The following is a 19,647-nucleotide window of genomic DNA, read 5'->3' as shown; positions in this document are numbered from 1 at the left end:
TCTAAAATAGGCTTACCAAAATTCTTCGGGACCCTTTAGCGGGCTCCGAACCCCAAGCCAAGGAAGGAGGGGGGGGGGGGGGGGGGGGGGAGAGAGTCGGCTTCGCATATGCGGAATCCCCCCCTTCAAATAGTCCGGGATCCGCCCCTGCACATGGTGAGGACGTATTTACTGACTATCGGAAAATACAGTTGCGACGGAGGATGCATGCAATGGTGCACCCTATACCACTCTTTACCGACGGTTTACTAAGATGATTAGTGATAAAATTTTTACCGATTTTTATTTATTTATTTATTGCGTTATGTAGACTAGTTTGATATTTTAAAGTCGTTTTCCGTGATTTCTAGGTTCATTAGCCAGATTGCTAACCAATCACGCTCATAAACTGTATCCCATGATACAGAGGCATTTATAAGACAGGTAGGACTAAACCTCGCCGTTGATTTTGACCCACTGAGGCTAGGCTAACCTTAACCATTATAATTAAATGGAGGACGGATTTTCTGTTTCACGGACCCTCAATTTCGTCACACCGGTAGCAGGCCGGCCTATAGGCCTACAACAAAAGCTCGAAAGTGGTAATTAATTTTTTAAAATTAAAATTGAAAATAAAATTTTAAAGTGATACGTAAAACACAAAAAAAATTGATACTCGTTCAAACATCATTAAAAGAAAAAAGCTACATAAGCATTATTTAAAAACTTGTGTGTAACAACAGAAAAAGGCAATGGTAAACACTGATTAGAGCTGTTGCCCCAGTCGCGTGAAAATCATGTTATGCGCATCACATCTGCGCACCTTCTTTTATGACTAGTTCCATAAATCTTAGATAAGATGACAAAGTTAATTGTATCCTTTTTATTATCAATATTCCATTTTTTTAAACCCAAGTAAAGAGAAGAGCTGCTCTTTATACCATAATTATTATGCTTATAGCATAATGGTACCACATTATACACTTATAAGATGTATGGCTGGCACGGATTTTAAGGAAACAAGCCGTTAAGGTCGAGTACGGACGGCTGGTGAGAAGTGTTTGAAGCCAATTTTATTGCCTTCCTCTAGACTTTGTTTATTTGTATTTAAAACTCAGCACACCAGATTGGCACACTCTTGATACATCTACTTATGCAGTAAATTGTATTTTTGATCGATAATGACTTAGATATTCGCCCTCAGTTTTCGACTTTACTTCTAGTAAAACTATTGCATTGGTAGTTGTACTGCGGCAAGTACCGACTAACCTAGCTTGTAACTTGTAAGGTAAAAAAAAACTGAGGCAAGGTTAATAGCTAGCACGTAACTGTAACTAAATGTTAGGTCGAAAAGTGAGGCAACCTAACTAATAGTTTGACTTATCATTACTCGAAAATTCTTCAGCTTTTTGTCAATTCTCCCTAGCTTGGGCATTTGAACTTGTAAGTCAGTTTAATGCCTATATTATCTCTTCATCCTTTTATTATGGACAGTTCTGTCTTCATTCCATGGCGACAGTTGTTTTATCAACACAACATAGGGACATGGGACCCATTAATTCTTTGGAATTTCTTTTTGCAGGAGGAATGTAACTGAAGACAAATTTATTCACATTAAGAAAAATGAATGAAGGTGAAAAACCCAGTCATGTTTGTGCTGTGATACGAGAAGACCTCAAACAGTGCCTGTTAAGTTGTGAATGTGTATCTGTGGTAAGTTTTTATGAAGGGCCATGCTGAAAAAAAATTACTTAAGAGGACTCGGGTGCACATGACTGAACAATGTTGAACATCCCCAGATACAGATACTGATACTGCCAGTTTTTACATTGACAGTTTTCTTTATGGTGTCCAATGGAAATTTTTGTAATGGCTAAATGCAGAACTCATACCAACTTTGAACTTTGGTATCTTTCTCTTAGTAACCACCCTGAGCTTCAGAGCTAACTTGACACTAACCTATTCACTGTAGCCTATCTTCATCGTGTCAAGTAACCTCTGACCAGATTCGATTGCCTCCGCCGCCCGCCAATCAAATTTAAAAGCCCGCACTCAATGGCTCATTAAACGATCTAGCCAATGAACGCGAACGAGTCAAAGCGCGCTTTGTTCAAATCCGGACCAATCAAAGATAAGGCTGAATATCAGGGACTTGCCGTAACCTGTGGGCAGCACGCAAATAACATGGTCTCTCAGTAGATAATGATGCAGGGCCTCAAACTGCTAGACCCTATGGTTTCAATTCCGATTTACTCATATTTTGCAAAGAATCAAGAGATAACTTAACACATTCTTTTTCGTAGTCACTCGCCTTGCTTTCTTTGTGTACGGTAATACACTCGGAACTACTCGGATGTCTCCGCACTCGACAATAACTTTGTTGTTAGTATGGAGCTTGCGGAATCAGCCGAGGATTGCCGATTGACGGTCAACCAATCAGCGTTTTCACCAAACTTTGGTGAAAAATTTTGAAACTTGGATTCGATTGGCTTATATAAACTAGGTCAAACTATTTTCGTCAGAGGTTACTTGACACGATGGAGATAGGCTACAGTGAAAAGGTTAGTGTCAAGTGAGCTCTGAAGCTCAGGGTGTTAGTAACCAACCTTTGATCTTTGTTTCCTGACACTTGTCCAAACTCTGTAACAATCTTGGTATATAAAAGTATGTCGTCAGTTTGTGCTCTGGCTCTTAGGTTGCATGCAATTCAAAACTATATCAAGATGGTTGACAGGGGTCAAGAATCGCCAGGTGAAAGCTTACAATATTTTGGCAGTATTAATTCATAAGATTTATCTGTTAAAAATATGATCAAACAGTATCCCTGGTACTAAGATACTAGTAAGTGTAACGAGAAGGGTTTCATATACTCATCTTGTGTTTCAAACTTAATGCATTTACCTGTGTTAGGTAGTGTCTTGAAATAAACATAATGGAAGCAGTGAGAACTGCAGTCAAACAGTACACACTAATATCATGTTATCTGTTACCTGTAGGCAACATTTTCAGAGAAAAATTTTTTTATGGAAGGGGGCATTTTTACCCAACACCCCCCTCCCCTTTGATGACCCAACTTGTGAAATGGCATGTGGACCCTATAGGTAGATTGAATTTTGATGCAGTGTGGACCTTTTCCAGCCAAATGCTGTTCTTTCTATCCCCAGATGCCTTTCCTCCCCTGCAAATGGACCTGCATTATTTAATAACTTGTTGATTGTTTGTGTTTCAGTATAAGAACTCTTCCAAAGACTGCTTAAAAGGAACAACAGTTGATGGGTCTAGGGCACCTAAAGAGTGTTGTGAGATAGCAAAAGCGCTCTTTAATTGTAGGCGATCTCTGGTAAGAATAAATTGTAGACATTTTGCCTAAAAGTAGATCACTCTGTTCACTCTGACAGACTTGGTCACAACTCGGTAGGAGTTTCAAAATATGTGGATCTATTATAAAGTAGGCGTGGAAAATGTTTCCTATAAAGTAGGGTCAGTTGTGGTAATTAAACAGTTTCTTAATTTTCTATGGCCCAAAGTGTGCACTGCAAATCATCAATTTGTAGTGATAAAACAAACTAATTTTTCTATCACGGTGTACATCTGTACATTAACATAAAGGATGTTCTCTTTGTATTCTGCTTTTGAATAACCTTTTTTCTAAATAGCAATTGTTTTTTTTATTTACAGATGGACAACCGTTATAGGTTCAGGGGACCAAAGGCCTACTGAGCAAATACATTTTAATTTAATACAGGATAGTGAAAAAATGTTTTTAAAGGGACTTCCTCCCCTCCCTCTCCAGGCAGTATGAAGATATAGTCGTTGTTACGAACTAAACAGTGCCAATGACTTAATAATATTTAAGTGTGTTTTAATGTTCTGGGTTGCAGTTAAATAGAAATAAGCGAATTGAATTCACAGATTTCCTGCTGCCATCTTCTAAACCAACTTCTGTAAATTTATTATTTTCCGCATTTTTAAAAATAGACTACAATGTCAAACAGGATGGTGACTTTCTCATGCAAAGATATGCATTGTGTTGTTGCTCCAGCAGAGGGTTGTGACATCGTAATGAAATACTGTACCCATATATATTACTGCGAATGTTATGCACATACTGGAACAAGTAATTGTACATACTTATTAATTGTGAAAACTGTGCACTTTGAATAAACATATTGTCGTATATATCATTTTAAAGACATTTATTTTTTACTTCTCATAAATACGTACATTGTGTGCATGCTTCTTACATTGCTCAACGAAATGGTGAAATCTTATTAATACTTTGATAAAAAAACTTTACACGTACAAGATTTACATCTACTACTATACAAAATTATACAAATGCTGACAATGATGAAAAGTCTACATAATTCCAAGCACTTTCATAGCACCACATAAAATGACTTAAGGTCAAATGTTTTACTTTTACTACAAAAGGGAAAAGTATGACCTATGCTGGCTACATTAAATGGTATTGAAAAAAAAAATGATTGCCACTGCAAGGTGTGAAAATGAACTTATTTCCAAAAACTTTGTTTTATTTTAAATTAGCTTAATATGTACACATGGCAAACTTTTCAATTTTACAAAACAAATATCAGTGAACACAGAGGTTGGATCAAATATACATACTGAAACAAGAGAAACTGAGGTTAACCCCTTATTCTATTCAACTTGTGTGCATCTTCTAAAAGCAAAGACTTGCTGTAAGTAAATGGCTGCTTATTGGTTGATCTGTTTTTAACCACGACTGTGCAGTTTCATTAGCTTTCCAATAAAATTGGTCATATTTCAAACTAGAAGTGCTAATAAATCATTTTCAGGTAATACCACAGATATTTTTTTACAATTCCTGATAAATCAAAATAATTAAAAACCCAGTGTAGTGTGAAACCATTAAATACTTGCTTATCAAGAAAATTGCAACTTTTGTGGGAGCAATCTCATCAAACAGCAGAATGAGAAAGGTGACTAAAATTAACACAAGCTTACTGACCAGCAAATATGAACTGACCTTTAAAATGTCCACAGGAAAATATCTATTCCGAGTCAGAATTTTTCACGTAAACTTTAAAACTGCCACGATAAAAGCATTACATTCTTTGAATAATAATAATAATAATAAACTTCTCTATTAGGGTACACCTTTGCTGTCACATAATGAAGTCCAATGAGTAACAAAATGGCTTCATGTACAGACACATCTGTCAATTCTGTCTGTACATAAAAATGTTAATACATATATGTAATTTTATAGGTTTGATTGGCAAATATATTCAATACAATTTATTTACACTAGTAATGGCACATGTTCAGATTCCTGTTAACATGGAAAAAGAAAAAAAAAAAAAAATAGGCAGCAAAGCTTTCAAATGTACAGACAAAAAGCAGTAAATAACAATGCACAAAATAGGCTACTGTCAATTTTGATGCAAAAGTACATTATGCTTACCTGCAAATTCAACATCAAATCTTAATTATGCTCAACAGGTAATACCAATGTTAGTAAAATGTGTAACAAGCATAAGGCTTCAGGCCCATGGGAGTTCAAGTTCACACTTTGAAACACTTCTAACTCAACCTGCATTTTAGTAAGACTGACCATTCCTTTGAGTTTAGTGACAATAGGCCTGTTTTTCTTATATTGTGTTTACAGTGTTGCATGTATGCTGAAAATATGAAAAAAACAGCATAACTACTAAAATAGTGGACCAATCATGCCGATTTTCGAACTTGACCTGCATTTTAGTAAGATTGATTACTCCTGTGAGTTTCATGACAACAGGCCTATCGGTTTTCCTTGAAATGTGTTTACAGTGTTGCATATATGCTGAAAAAAGAGAAAACAGCATTACTTCTACAATAATGGCCTGAACATGCTGATTTTTTAACTTGACCTGCCTTTTATGAATATCCATCAGCTCTGTAAATATTAAGCCCAAAAGTAAAACTGTCTTCCACTTATCGTGTTTATGCTGAGAGTGCACTGTGATGGCGACGGCGACGACAGACTCAGGTGATGGCAATATGTACAGACACATCTGTGTACAGACACATCTGTGTCTGTACATAAAAAACCTACTCTTTTGGATTTGTGTAATGATCCACTTGAAAAGAAAAATGTTTTGGTTTTTCACCACGATCATGCCCTTGCTATTGCACATAGAGTTTATTCTTTAAGGATACATACGATTCTTTCATGTTATCCTTGTCAGATTCAGTCAGCCTTGAAAGTCCTTGCTAAATTTCAGAAAAGATCTGCTACAGAAATGATTCCATTTCACTGATCAAATGAAATTCTCAGAAGCACTGATATCAACACATTCAGTGAACAACACAATCAAGAGCAGGCAAAATAGGTACAAAAAACTGAAAAATCTCATTTTTACCATAAATCACATCCAATTTTTGACCACTATAAGGGATTTGACCTATTCCATTTATCTGACACATAATTTAGGAAAGAGTTATAATGATGTAAGTTAGATAAATACAGTTTAAAAGGACCCTTAGCCTGACCATGAACACACCAGTTTTGATTCTACTTCTTCTTCGACTTAGGAGATGTTGACTGGAACACACTGCTGGCAGCCATCAAGTTCTCTATGTACTGGCCCAGCACCTGGTTCTCTGACTTGAGTTTCATGTTCTCCTCCTTTACTGAGTCTACTCTGCATGACAGATCTACAATATATAACACCACCTCTTGATTTCCCCACATAATAATAATAATAACATAGAAAGAAATACCAGTAAGAAAGGTTTCGTACTGCAGTGGTAACAGGTAGTGTGCTTCCATTTACTTTTTCAAAAGATGCCAAATTTTTCATAAAATCAGTAATTAAATTCAAAACAGAGAAACCATGTAACATCCTAAAGCAATAATTAAAACAAGCAATACAACAACCCTTTTGAGATTTGATAAATGCATCTTAATGAAATAATGCATTTATTACAAGTTTATAATATATGTCTTCTTACCATCAAGAGTATTCTGTAATTCCAGCACCTGTGTAATAAGACGTTGTTTCTCCTCTTCCTCATCTGGATTTATGTCTGGATCAAGACCTGAAATAGAAAGAATTCATCAGGGATTACAAATATAATGTTTAAATGGCCACTATAAGACTTTTGCAAGTGACATCACTGGGTGTCAATAGCACCTTTGCATGTTGAAATTCCTATATTCTGTAATAAAAAATGATCTTGGAAATTCTTTCAAAGGCAAAAAAAAAGACCTTGTGAAAGTATAAGCATCCCACTGCTCTCACAAAACATAAATCATATCTGGGGAGGTGAGATACACCCCCTCCCCCTCAATAGAGAAAACTTTCATTGCGACAACAATAGGTTACAAGCTAAGCATTCAGGAGAGTGTCATCTCCTTGCATTGTATGCCTTGGAACATCTCTTGCAGATGCTTGAAGTGTTCTGGAATACTAGTATATCGCTCTGAAGACAAGTGTTTTGTCTCAAACATTTCATTGATAGATAAATCACTTACTGTTTGATGACAGGCCACTTGAATGGTAGTCCCTCTTGTTGCTATCAATAATTGCACCATCACCTGCAATGGAATCATAATTATTATTAATAGAATATCTTACCAATGATCCATTAAGGGTGTGAAAACACTTCTGTCCTAATAGGTTTTATAGCAACAGCTTATTCTACAAAAACTTCCAGCTGTAACATCTTCACTCATATCAATTTAGTTTAAGTAAGTTGGGTTGAGGTAATATTCTCCACATTAATTTCCTTTCATCATTAATGAAAAGTTCTACATGGCATAAAAATTTAATGTAAAATGACCCTGACCTAATAAGTTGTATTTCTGTATTTTTGCATATAATGAAAAAACACCTGGGAATACTTGCTCATAAGCAACCGAACGGCTGGACTGAAAAGGAGTGTTTTAAAATATGCAATTTAAATTCTAACTAACTGATCTAGACTACACTACTGTGCGGTTATTGACAATTAATAGTGACGCCACACCATGTATTTAAGGTACCTGATTCACTATCACTTGAGAGTGGCACACTGTGTAGGTTTTCTTTCTCGAAGGCAGACATTGTATCTTCTCTGTCTTCTATGTATCCAAACCAGTATATATCTCTTCAGTGATTCACTCCTCAAACAAGCATCGATCGCATATCATTTGTGTAGATCTGAAAAAATTATCTCAGTCTACACTTAAGTATAACGGAACTTCACTGGAATATTAACGTGAATATTAAGTATACCTGGTCTCAGGTATATTAGCCTTCAATATACACCTACAATATCAAGTAAATACTTCGAATTTTGTCAATTTTATACAAAACCTTACCACTCTTCCTGTGAAAACTGCAGAGGATTGCGTATCACGTGACGAAGACAACGTCATCAAACTATGTGCACAAACACAAATCTGAGATTGAGAGGCACGAGTACAAATCGGCAATAATTTTTCTCCTGAACTTTACGTTTTGATTCCAGACTTGGGTTAACTTTGTGAAAAAGGTAGGTTTTGGCCAATTTGTTTTGTTTGTCCTGATAGGATACAGCTTGCTTTTTTTTTTTTGTCTTGGGTATACTTTTTTTCGCGTGTCGCCGGTGCTGACAAGTAAACTCAGAAATGGGTCCTCCTTTGCACTGCATTTGGAATGGAACCTTAACCTGGTTATTTGATATTAATGTGGCTTTACGTATATCCCATTTATTTCGTCCGACTAATGCTATAACAACCAGTCTAATTGTATTTTCAAGTGTACCGTGGGCTGCGTGAACTTTATGCAATGCCACTGTACATTTAGCATCCTTGTGACGAAGATAAATATGGGATTCGGAGACTTAGAATGTTTTGTCATATCTGTATTCAAAATCAGCAGAGAGGTAGTAACATAAAAATACTAAATAAAATTTAAAAAGAATTTATGAGTCCAGCTCCTGCGGTAATAATGGGTTGTGTGGTAAGAAAACCAGTGATATTACAGCACTCTGTTTTGGTAGAGCAGAAGATAGTGAGTAAGAATTTCACATTAAAATATCTGCTTTACTTTAAAATGTATTTTAAACCTGTTTGCTCGATCAATCCCTTCCACCTTCTCAAAAAAGGGAGAAAAGACATTTTGAAGCCTGTAACAGCATATCTCAGAATTTTTTTCTGTTTTTTTTGGGGTCTGATGGAAAAAATAGTAAAATTGATCTAGATAAATTGATTAAAAAAAAAAAGAAGTAATAAAACAAATGAATACATACAAAGACCATTTTGTTTCTGTTCCTCTCTCTCTCTTTTTGGTATCCTGGAACTTTTGGGGTTTACTATTATGAAAAACATGCATTTGTTCAGTGCCGATGAGATCTCTTGTTGTTTTCTTTGTGACAGTAGCATCATAATCATTTAAAGAATGAATGAATATAAGGTAAAAAAAAGTCTTGATGAAAGGAATAGATATGCTGTATGTGGAGAATGAAATTTTTATTTGGTAGCATCATCAATCCTATTTACTGTGCAGACCGAGTAGTAGACACTGGGATGCATACTAATACTCTTGCTCTGTGGTGTTTACTGTAAAATGAAAAGAGGATGTGGAGTGTTTATTATCAGATACTTATTGTATTTTTGTTTCTTCGCATTTTATAGAATCAAGACTCATGCTAATGCAGGTTCAAAATAATTGTCTTTTAAGCCAAAAAATAAAAGTTTGTGCTTAATCAAAATTTGATCTTTGAATTTGAACACATGCAGGTTTCTTGGTAAAAAGGACTTCTTTTTCAAAGAAATAAAGAAATACCATCGCCACAGCACCTCTTTTTAAAATTTCTGGCAACAATCCTGATAGTGAGTAGCATCTTTTCTGTTGCCTTTTGACGAAAAACATTATTCCACACGTTATCAGAAAACAGCAGATTTCAACTCTCTCTTTCCCATAGGACTGCATATTGTCTTTGGACACCTGAATCAATCAAGCTGATCAGTGAGACGGAAATCAGACAAACGGTGCAGCACTCCAAAGATCTGTGCAGAAAGGAACTGTATGATCTGAAATGTCATTTGAAAAGCCATTCAAATCTGAAGGGACCTACTCTCTGTGTTCCATATTATATATGCATGGGAGATGACAGCAGCATTTAGTTAAAATCTGGGTGAGGTATCTGTTTCCTAGAGTTTTAAATGGCAGAAAGGAAATGAAAAGTTAAAGGAAGGGGATTTGTTATATATTAAACTGGGAAACTTAATCATGTTACAAATATTCAAAGCCACCGTCAGTGCTTAAATGCTCAAAGTATTTCTCGAGTGGTAGCTGTGAGATATTGACATCAGAAAAGACTTGGAAAACCTTGTGTTAGAAATTTATGAGTGGCATGAGATTAAGATAAGTAATGATGTGAAAGTTCATAACCAAAGAGTGGATGCAAAATGGTGATAATAAAGAGACAACTCGAAATTCATGGAGATGTTGGTATGAAACAAACCTGACAAATATTTATGGTTCATTTACCCACAGTTTTCTTCAGGCTCTCTATATTGTTGTAGATAGATAATATTTTACCATCATGCTTTCATTATTTTTTCACCATGATATTTTAAAATGGATATTTCACTATGATATTTTAATAGATGTTTGATCATAATGTTTTCATTAAAAAGAAACAGTGTCTGCTTATAAACGAGAAGTCCAGCTGGACAGTAATGCAATACCTTTGGCACTATAGAGTACAGCAAACTGAATAGATACTACAGTAACAGGATACTTCCTGAGGGGTCTGTAAATATGCTGGAACATATTGGTGACTGTTATGGGAAATATTTTTGTTACAACAGTAGATGTTTGAAAGATGCTGGTATTTTAAAACTACAGTTTCTTATTGGCCTAAAAAATTATTTATGTGTAAAGGCACAGTGACTTATTAACAAATAAAGTCATTTTAACTTGAGCATTAAATCTCAGCAGCTATGTATGTATTCTACACAGGTATTCTGTGCCACTATTAATGGCATTGAGTTGACCTGGTAAGCCCATGGGTGACAAGTAGTTAATAAATAAACTAAGATGTATGCACAGACACTCAACCTGATAAACCAGGAACAACTTGAATGTAATAAGCAAACAGAATCCCAGTGATAGGACCACTTTGTGAATGTAAACAGATGACCTCTTATCTCTCTCTGTTGTGTCCACTCATGCTTCTATGTATTAACTTAATGGTTATGAATTATCTGAATTACAGTGCTGTACCTGTCCCAGTTAATCCTTGTCCTAAATGGGGACTCTTTAATAATTTATCTATCTGATAACTGTATGAGTAATGTCTGCATAGGGTCATCCCATTGCTTATGTAAACAGGTGTTTATGTTAGTTTATCCATTCATTATTTCATAATGAAGTGATAGCGTTTGAAGTTGAGTAATATCAAAGGCTGACTGTCTGTCATTGTACGACTTACTAAGACACCGTAGTCATATTTGTCTTCTAGAAGTGCCACACCATATTTGTCAACAAGGAACTCATGGTGTCAACTTGTGCTTTGCTTTTAGAAGATACTGAAAGAGGAAAACAGGGGTGAGGTATATGATACAAATATAGAGATTTTCCCGTGTGTATATAAAAGTGTACACGTGTGACTTTGCACATTCATTGATAGAAATCCCATATTATAGCAGAGACAAATCCCATATTACCTTAGCCCATTGCGCACCTGAACATTAAGACCTACGAGTACAGTGAGACACCTTCAGATCATCAAACAGGTCCTAACTCAGCAGGTGAGATTTGTTGTATGAGTCTTTGGACATCACCAAGTTTGGTTTTAAAACTTGTTCTACAGCTGCAACCTACTAGTAATTGTCAGTGCTTTAGTCAGTCATGATACAATAATTGATTTTAACAAAACATGTATTATCTAGTTTCATATCTAGTAAAATATGGCACTTATTCATGACTTGGCTTTAAATTAAATGATGAATTTTATGACAATATTACAATTGGACACTGAAGTGTGTAATGATTTTGAACTAAAAATAATGCAAGTGCAAGAGGTAATAAATGCATTAGTCAGTATTTTTATATGGTCAAAGCATTTGTTTAGAGAGAAATATTAATGGGGGGGGGGGGGGGGGGTTGCATGAGAAAAATCTTATCTGGCAATTTGCCGAATGTTGACAGGTATGCAGTTCATTGTGGTTGCATGATTTACATTGTTAAAATAATGATATATACCTCACAGACAGGAAAGCTTTGTTTCTAATAGTGTTACTAATGTATATATCATAAGAAGAGCTGAATGAGCTTGCACACTCGTGGGTAATAGCTTGATATCCACAAGTGCTTGTTTTACGAAACTGGGGAAGTTTTTGGGCTTAGCTAAGACTACATAACTTGCACAGGTTACTGTGTAATGTCATCTTTATGATATTGATCTTAAAAGTGTTTTATGAATGATAGGTTCACAATAGATGTACTTAATTGACTTTTGTCACCACTTTGAGTAAAAGTCCTGGTCAAGACAGTCACAATTATTAGTTTTTTGACTGAAAGAAGACAGCATTAAGTGCATTTTATAAATTCTTTGTGAAGTGCAAGTTAGTTGGCTAAATTTCATAGTAGGCTGAACTGAGACCAACTTTCAACCTAAATTCTTTTATGAAACAGTGAAGATTTTTAATTGCTTGCTTTGGGCTTTTGATGTTGAGATACAGAAGATGAACCATGATACATTTTGCAACAGGTTTTGAGTCTTATAATTGTAAGTTGACATGTCTAGAGAGATGATTCTTCTTAGTTTTGGTATCATCTGGTTTATAATGCGGTTTGATGTTGATTACATTATAACGTAAAAAAGATTTATATCTCATCATAAAGAAAAAACACTGGTGATTGATGGGCAGAAAAACACACAAAGAATAAGCTCCTCTGCATGTAGAGCCTGCATCTTCTTCTCTGACTCAATTTACGCATGATGTATCTACATGTCCAGTGGGACGCGGCGTAAGTAGCAGTATCCCAAATTGTTATAGATTTTTTGTGGTATCTGAAATAGAGATGAATCAATACTGATTAACTTAGCATTACTGGCAGATCTTGGGGCACCAGGAGAACCCATTTTCTAAACATTAAAAAAAGGGGTGGTGATAGTGTGGAATGTGCAAGTTGTATTCCCTTGTAATTTTGGTGTAAAGTAAAGCATTGAAATCCAGTTATTTTGTCATCTGAAAAATTATTTAATGCTCGCATTTAGGTAGGTAGTTTTAGGCCTCACACTGTGTATTTGGCAGTTTACTTAATTGCAGGACTGCAATTTTTTTCCTTATTTTGTTGTGCAGGGGGGAAGAGTTTTTAGTGAAGGTTATTTTTAGATGTAAATGACTCTATTGAAGCATAAATTGGTATTTTAGATAGAAGATATGGCAAATGCATTCTTTATTTGATTTTAAAATGCATGAGAAGCCAAGAGAGCATGTCTATTCATGGGTTAGCAAAATCCCAGAGCAGTCCTCAAAAAGAAATATATACCAGTTAAATGATACAAAGGACGTTCTGTAATATCATTTGTATGGTTATTGAGCAACTAAATCTCCAAACAGTGCCAAATCTTGCCATGAGGGAAAACATTACAGTGTACAGATATCCAAAGATTGTCTGGCAGTGTGTGTGTGTGTGTGTGTGTGTGTGTGTGTGTGTGTGTGTGTGTGTGATGAGTTTCTGATTTAAAGCCAGCCACGATTTGTCAACTGAAAAGTCTGCACAAGTTAGGACAATTTTAAAACAAAAATTAGACCTTGCTTAATGACATGGCCATATAACCCCATTGTATTTCAGGTACATTAACAAGTTTAAATGAGTGTTGTAGCCTTTTAGTGTCAACCCATTCGGAGTTGGTCCATTGTGGTATAAATGTCCTGGTTTCTAAAAGTATCATCATTCAGGGGCGGATTTAGGCCGTCTTCTGGGTCTTCCGGAAGACGGTCAGATTTTCAAGTCTACATTGACGGGTATCTAATTTTTTTCTGTTGGAAGACGGTCAAAAATGGTGGATGGATCAACAAAGATAATTTGGAAGACTGTCAGAAAATATCTCTGAATCCGCCCTTTGCCATTGGTCACATCTCCACACATAATGTTGGTTTCCACTAATTTTTATTTACCTAAATGAATGGGATGAAAAGAGGTGTTATGTCTCACTTAAGGACATGAAGAAGACGAGTGATTTTCACCTTAGATGTTAGGTCAAATGTTGGCCTTAGGTTAAATTCCAAAAACTTGACTACTTTCAGCACTTTGAAATAAGATGAATGTGTAAAAGTGCATTTAAATGTAGTGAATGCCTCTCTAAAACATTATCCATTTGTTACCGTTTTGAAACTGGCATAAAGTATATATCATTTTGGAGGGTAGGAGCCACTAGTTAATCCTTGGTCAAGTTAGACTCGGAATTTTTCTACCTTTAAGTTAAGATAAACTTTAGAATCATTTTGATTTTTGTGAATCTGGCTCTTGGTCTTCACAAACTTGGTTCATCCAGTGGATTCCTACTCTGGCTAAGATACGTAATTGTCCACTTGACTTTATTTCTTGCATAAGTGCTCCTCAAGAGGAAGGTGGTCAGTGGGATAAAAGCAATTTATGCCATGTTTTCAGTGGTGCTTGACTTATGTTGGAAAGGTTTTCATGTTTGTAGATGTTGTTTGTAGAGCTGTATAGTGAATGGTTGAAGGTATTCAAAACTGCTGTTGTGAAATAGCTACCAATGGGCCAGTCACTCACATCCATTTAAAGGGAATAGCAAGTGAATCAAATTAAGTTTGAAGTCAGAGAAATTCAATGAAAATATCACAGGAGAGTTATTGTCTGGAATTGATTTTTGTTTAGTTCAGTTATCCGAGTCCTGGATCAGCATGTAATGCCAATTTGTTCTTATCAATTTTACGTAAATATGGTCCTTAACTTCTATTAAATATACCTGATTTCATAAACATGGATGTGTAGACTGCATCCTGGAATATATTAGATTGCATTATTGAACAGTTGTTTACTAGTACTGAAATGCTAACAAGTTCATTTGTACTTTTTTTGTGACAATTTGAATGCAAAATGTTACCCCTTGTATATATATACTTTTAAAAATGCAGTTAAAAAAGTATTTTATTTGATCCAATACACACGCACGAAAAAGTACAGCGATTATAAGGAGTTCTTAATAAAGTGAATAGTTCAAGATTACATAAGATGTCATGTATAGCAGAGGTCATCTAGTGATCTCTCTTCATAGTGCCAACACAGTTGGTAGGAAGCCAGCTGGGTTCATTCTAGCAAAGTCATTGTTTCATACCAATATTGCTCATTTTCTGCAAATAAGTCATAGAAGTAGCATTTTTTTTTTTTTTTTTTTTTTTTTTTTTTTTTTTGCTTATTAGCTCTGCCAAGGAGGTTATGTTTTCACCTCTCTTTGTCCATCTGTCGTTCTCTCTGTTTGTTACTAGTATATTAGTCACCAGCTTAACTAAAAAAGTAATAGGTGGATTTTCATAAAATTTTCAGTATAAATCAGAAATGGGGCAACTTAAAGGTGATCCGAAATTGGTGATGATCCGTTAATTAACAACAAAAAATTAAAATTTAAGTTGGATCACTGCTATACTTGCAAAATTGACATCACATTTTTATGTTCTAATTAATATTTTTATGATCTGGTGCTTGTGTTTCTGTAGCATTAATCGACCATCTAATCAGCAAAAGGTCTGTGCTGCAAAAGCTCATCGGTCTTCTTGTTAATGTCATGATGAATTAGTGATCAAATAATTAAGCCATTTTAGGAGTTGGAGAAAACCCCACTTAAAAAAAGTGAATCTAGCCTGAGTAATTCAATGGAATCACTTAAAAAGCCAATATTAAATGAATTAAAACAAGAGGAACATGAGTAATACTAAATGGGACTCCTTTATGTATTACACTTTGTAAGGGAGTTCCTAAGAACATAATGCAATAAAGAGAAATTCCCCATTTAAAATGTATTAAGTTTTGCACTGACTGGACTGAAACTGCTGAGTTGCATGCCATGAACAGCAAGTGGTGGACTTTATGGACAGCTATTTCATGCTTACAAGTATGTTAGTGAACTTACTGCTTTCAAAATTCGTAAAGAGGCAGTACATGATATTTTAGAGCAATGAAATGCAATTGACCATTTGCCTAGAAGTTCTTGACAATTTTTTGCACTTTCCATTTGAAAATACCTTTTCATTTCAGTGAATGGTGATGTGCATTACTTTGCATTTTAATTTCACATAAAAAGGCTTATTTTAAACAGATATTTATATTTGTCATTTTGATAGAATGGGTTGAAATGTCTTTTAGAGTGTGAATATTACTCTAATTTTTTAGATGGCATGTGACGTCTACAGGTATATTCCATGTAAAGAAAACAAAAAGATTAAAGGCAAAACAAGAAACCCAAGATCCCCAGAAAACCCCTGTATTACTTAAGGGATTTAGGATTCTAGGAATTTCACAAATTGGTGCAAAGCCAAGAAAATGACAAATGATGTTGATACTTATCACCATGAACTGAGTATAAATAGGGAGATTACAAGTGCTGCCTTTGAACTATACCTAGCCAAGTGGAAAGTACTTGACTTTTTATGTACTTGGCTTTTGATGAACTACGCACTTAGCCTTGATTTGACTCTGAACCATTCTCTGGCTTAATCATATCTCCCTGTCTGCCTTCAGTTTTGGACATAATTAAGACTAGCATGGTTAACTCAGCCATAAGGCACACATTCATAACAGTCTTCCTTCTCTGAGTTAATGGACTGAAGATTTTGTTTCTAACCAGAATCACTGGGGACTTGAAATTTAGCGGCATGATGCGAGACACAGGTGCTGTGGGACTCTATTAATTCAGTCAACAAGTTGAAACAAGGTGCCTTCATTTATCATCTCTAAGCAGGAGAAACTCCTTTTTTTATTCAGCATATTCATGAGACTGTTTTTAAATGTTTGTGTGACTTCTGAAAAAATTATGACTTTACCCCGTTGACCCATGTATGTCTTGCATTAAGATTATACAGGTAGGAGGAGGAGGATTGCACTGTGAGCATGAATAGAATTTGCCCTGGAGGTTTTTATTACTTGACTATATGGTTAAGTATTTCATCACTGTTTGTTGACAAAAGAGATGTTTTAAAAAACTGATTATTGCTTATTGCTCATAAATTTCAAATGCCTCTTACACCAACATTTAATTTTCTTGTCATAATTGATAATTTTTTGTGTCACACTACAGAATACTCCCCTATGTGATCCCAACTCTCTTCCTAGCTAGCGGGTGTGTTGAACTGGCCCTTGTTTGAGGCACTGAGTGGCAGCTGATGTGAATATGAGACATAGGTAATGAGCTAACACATTGCTGCCATAATAGATGATTGTTGCTCATTAACTAGCTGCTGGACATCATCAGACTGAACACTCAGTCTAGCTACTGGACATGATAAGATAGCCACACAATCTTCTGGATATAGTAAATATGGGCAGTCTAGCTAATGGACGTCATGAGATGGACCACATTACTGGATATCATTAACTGACTACCTGTCATCATCAGTTTTGATATCTTTAGTGGTATCTCCTCAGGTGGTCCTAGGGGCAGTCTGTTTGATGCCAGGCTATTAAGTAGGTGTTAAGGGTGGAATAGCAGGCCCATAGTGAGGGTTTGTGTGGTTTTGCTTGGGGGGTGGGGGGTGGAGAGGTCTGCTCTGGGTAAAGTTTGATCTAGATGTACAGGAAGGTTTCATTGTAAAAAGGTTACTTTTCAGTGACTTTGTTTTTAGAAAAAAAACTCTCCATTTGAAATTGCTGGTTACAGACCTAAGTAGTTATGCTTTTATCATGCTGATAGCACATTTGGTCCACCCAGGGAAGAGAAAGTGTTGGTAGGGAGTGTGGAGAGAAAAGGGAATTATGTATGTTGCTGGCCACTAAGCCCCCCCCCTCACACACACACACACACACACACACACACACACACACACACACACACACACATGTGCACATACACAGCAGTCACATGTCTCTAGGAAATTGAGTGTTATGTACAAGGAAGTAATTCTCTAATATAAAAACTTCCAGCTCGGGTTATACCCGTATTTAATGACTGTACTTCACATCATTTTATCAAGTTGGCATTGCACTGGGTGCTCTTTTTTTCTCCTTTGGGAGCATTTATTGTCTTATTACAGTAGGATACATAACACAGGCTGCATCAGGGTATAAATGCATCTAGCTGAGACTGTTACCAAATTGAATTACTGTTACATCATATTAACAACATGACAAAGTGGTTGGCTGTTCTGTTTGATTTTATTACGTCTGTTTTTTGTCTCATTACTGGTATAGTAGACATGGCAGGATCATCCGTTATTGTCGTAACAAATCATTGTTAGCCATAATGTACTTTTAGAGCTATATTGGGGCTTTATGAAACGTAAGGTCAGGTCTATGCAAAGTTAGAGCGATAAAGTATGTGCTGTCTTGGTAATTTACCGAATGTTGTTGCTGCAATTGTTTTTCATGTGGATGACAAATTGTTTTGAACTTGCAGATGACACTGGTATGCTTTCTGTTGGTGATATTGCATTTTTGCCAGGTTGAAAGTTTGTCATTGTCTGGCACAGGTGTAACATCGTGTTGTAAACTTAAACTGTACAGATAATACATAGGATGTGACAGCGACTTGTTCTTTTTTCCTACAGATGGAGACAAAGATTTGCTTAGAAGAAAGACCTGTTTTCTGCTTGTGACAATTCACATAAAGCCAAGATATAAAGTAACAGAATACATGACTGATGCATTGTGCCTTGAAAAATCTATAATCCGCAAACTGGCTAATTGTTCCAGTGTTATTGTGAGGAAGATACAGGTTTGTTTTCTGTTAGCAATATGGTACATTTACCAGTGTAGTTGTAACACAGAAGATTTTGTGGCAAAAGCTAGCAGATATGTTATATGTGTGACTTGTCGGTATTTTTACAAAACTTTTCTCCATTGCATCAGTTTCTTATTGATTAGATTGGTAAGACAAAGATCTCGGTTTGTTTTCTGTTTGTGATACTGGTACTCATAATACATGTGCCAAGGTTGAATGAGATCTTGCAAAACTGGTGGTACCAGGAACAGCAGAAGTATTAGGGACCATTCCCAGACCCTTTTGTACTAGCTTTGGATTGATCTATCTCCTAGGGGATTCTCACTAAATTGCAATCAACTTAAGCAGCGTAGATGTCTGTCATGCCCACTGAAGCTGATAGGGAGTAATTAGCTATTGTTTATCTGCTTTAGTAGGCCTGCCAAACATCTAAGTTGCTTAAGCTGAAAGCAATTTAGCGAGAAACCCCTCGGAGATGGACTGATCCTGTTAGTTCAATCTAGGTATGGGAACTGTCTTACACATATAAAATATCTGAGCTTTGGCTTTTGAGTCGACCAGCTTATGACTAATTTTCTGTATTTACTTTCTTGTATTTACTGTTGTATTTATGGTTTGCTGAAATGTTTTTGTTTCTAATTCATTGTTTCTAATTCATTATCAGTGCCACAAATGGAGAAACTTCAGTCTTTAACGGTTTTGTATACTAGTAGTTATTAGGCAGGGACTCAGTCAGTGTGTGTATGTGTGTGCATGCGTGTG

General features: G+C 35.8%; 3 protein-coding genes across 9 annotated transcripts in view; 2 read left to right on the top strand and 1 right to left on the bottom strand.

Annotated features, from left to right (window-relative positions):
- Positions 1-860: 860 nt before the first annotated feature.
- Positions 861-4,163, top strand: LOC106174510 (cytochrome c oxidase assembly factor 5). 2 transcript variants are annotated; one of them, XM_087007455.1, is made up of 4 exons: positions 861-1,029; positions 1,562-1,692; positions 3,209-3,319; positions 3,658-4,163. In XM_087007455.1, the coding sequence occupies exons 2-4, from the start codon at positions 1,603-1,605 to the stop codon at positions 3,697-3,699; spliced, it is 243 nt and encodes an 80-aa protein (XP_086863581.1). In that variant the 5' UTR covers positions 861-1,029; positions 1,562-1,602; the 3' UTR covers positions 3,700-4,163. The 2 variants fall into 2 exon arrangements, with proteins under 2 accessions (XP_086863581.1, XP_086863582.1); XM_087007456.1 differs by having other exon boundaries at positions 995-1,137.
- Positions 4,159-8,455, bottom strand: LOC106164578 (short coiled-coil protein B). Its single transcript, XM_013542546.3, has 5 exons — positions 8,309-8,455; positions 7,991-8,147; positions 7,481-7,543; positions 6,958-7,044; positions 4,159-6,660 (listed from the first exon to the last, which is right to left on the bottom strand). The coding sequence occupies exons 2-5, from the start codon at positions 8,049-8,051 to the stop codon at positions 6,518-6,520; spliced, it is 354 nt and encodes a 117-aa protein (XP_013398000.2). The 5' UTR covers positions 8,052-8,147; positions 8,309-8,455; the 3' UTR covers positions 4,159-6,517.
- The window catches only part of LOC106174554 (uncharacterized), a 55,672-nt gene continuing 44,391 nt past the window's right edge, over positions 8,367-19,647 (top strand). Inside the window, exons 1-2 of one of the 6 annotated variants that reach the window (XM_013556160.3) lie at positions 8,377-8,481; positions 18,713-18,879. The gene's annotated coding sequence lies outside the window, so the exon portion shown is untranslated. The other 5 variants (XM_087007451.1, XM_013556159.2, XM_013556162.3 and 2 more) reach the window with 5 other exon arrangements.

The sequence above is a fragment of the Lingula anatina genome, chromosome 3 (genome assembly GCF_051362555.1).
Source record: "Lingula anatina isolate TDL-2025a chromosome 3, LinAna3.0, whole genome shotgun sequence".
Lineage (NCBI taxonomy): Eukaryota > Metazoa > Brachiopoda > Lingulata > Lingulida > Lingulidae > Lingula > Lingula anatina.
This window is presented reverse-complemented; position numbering and strand designations above follow the sequence as displayed.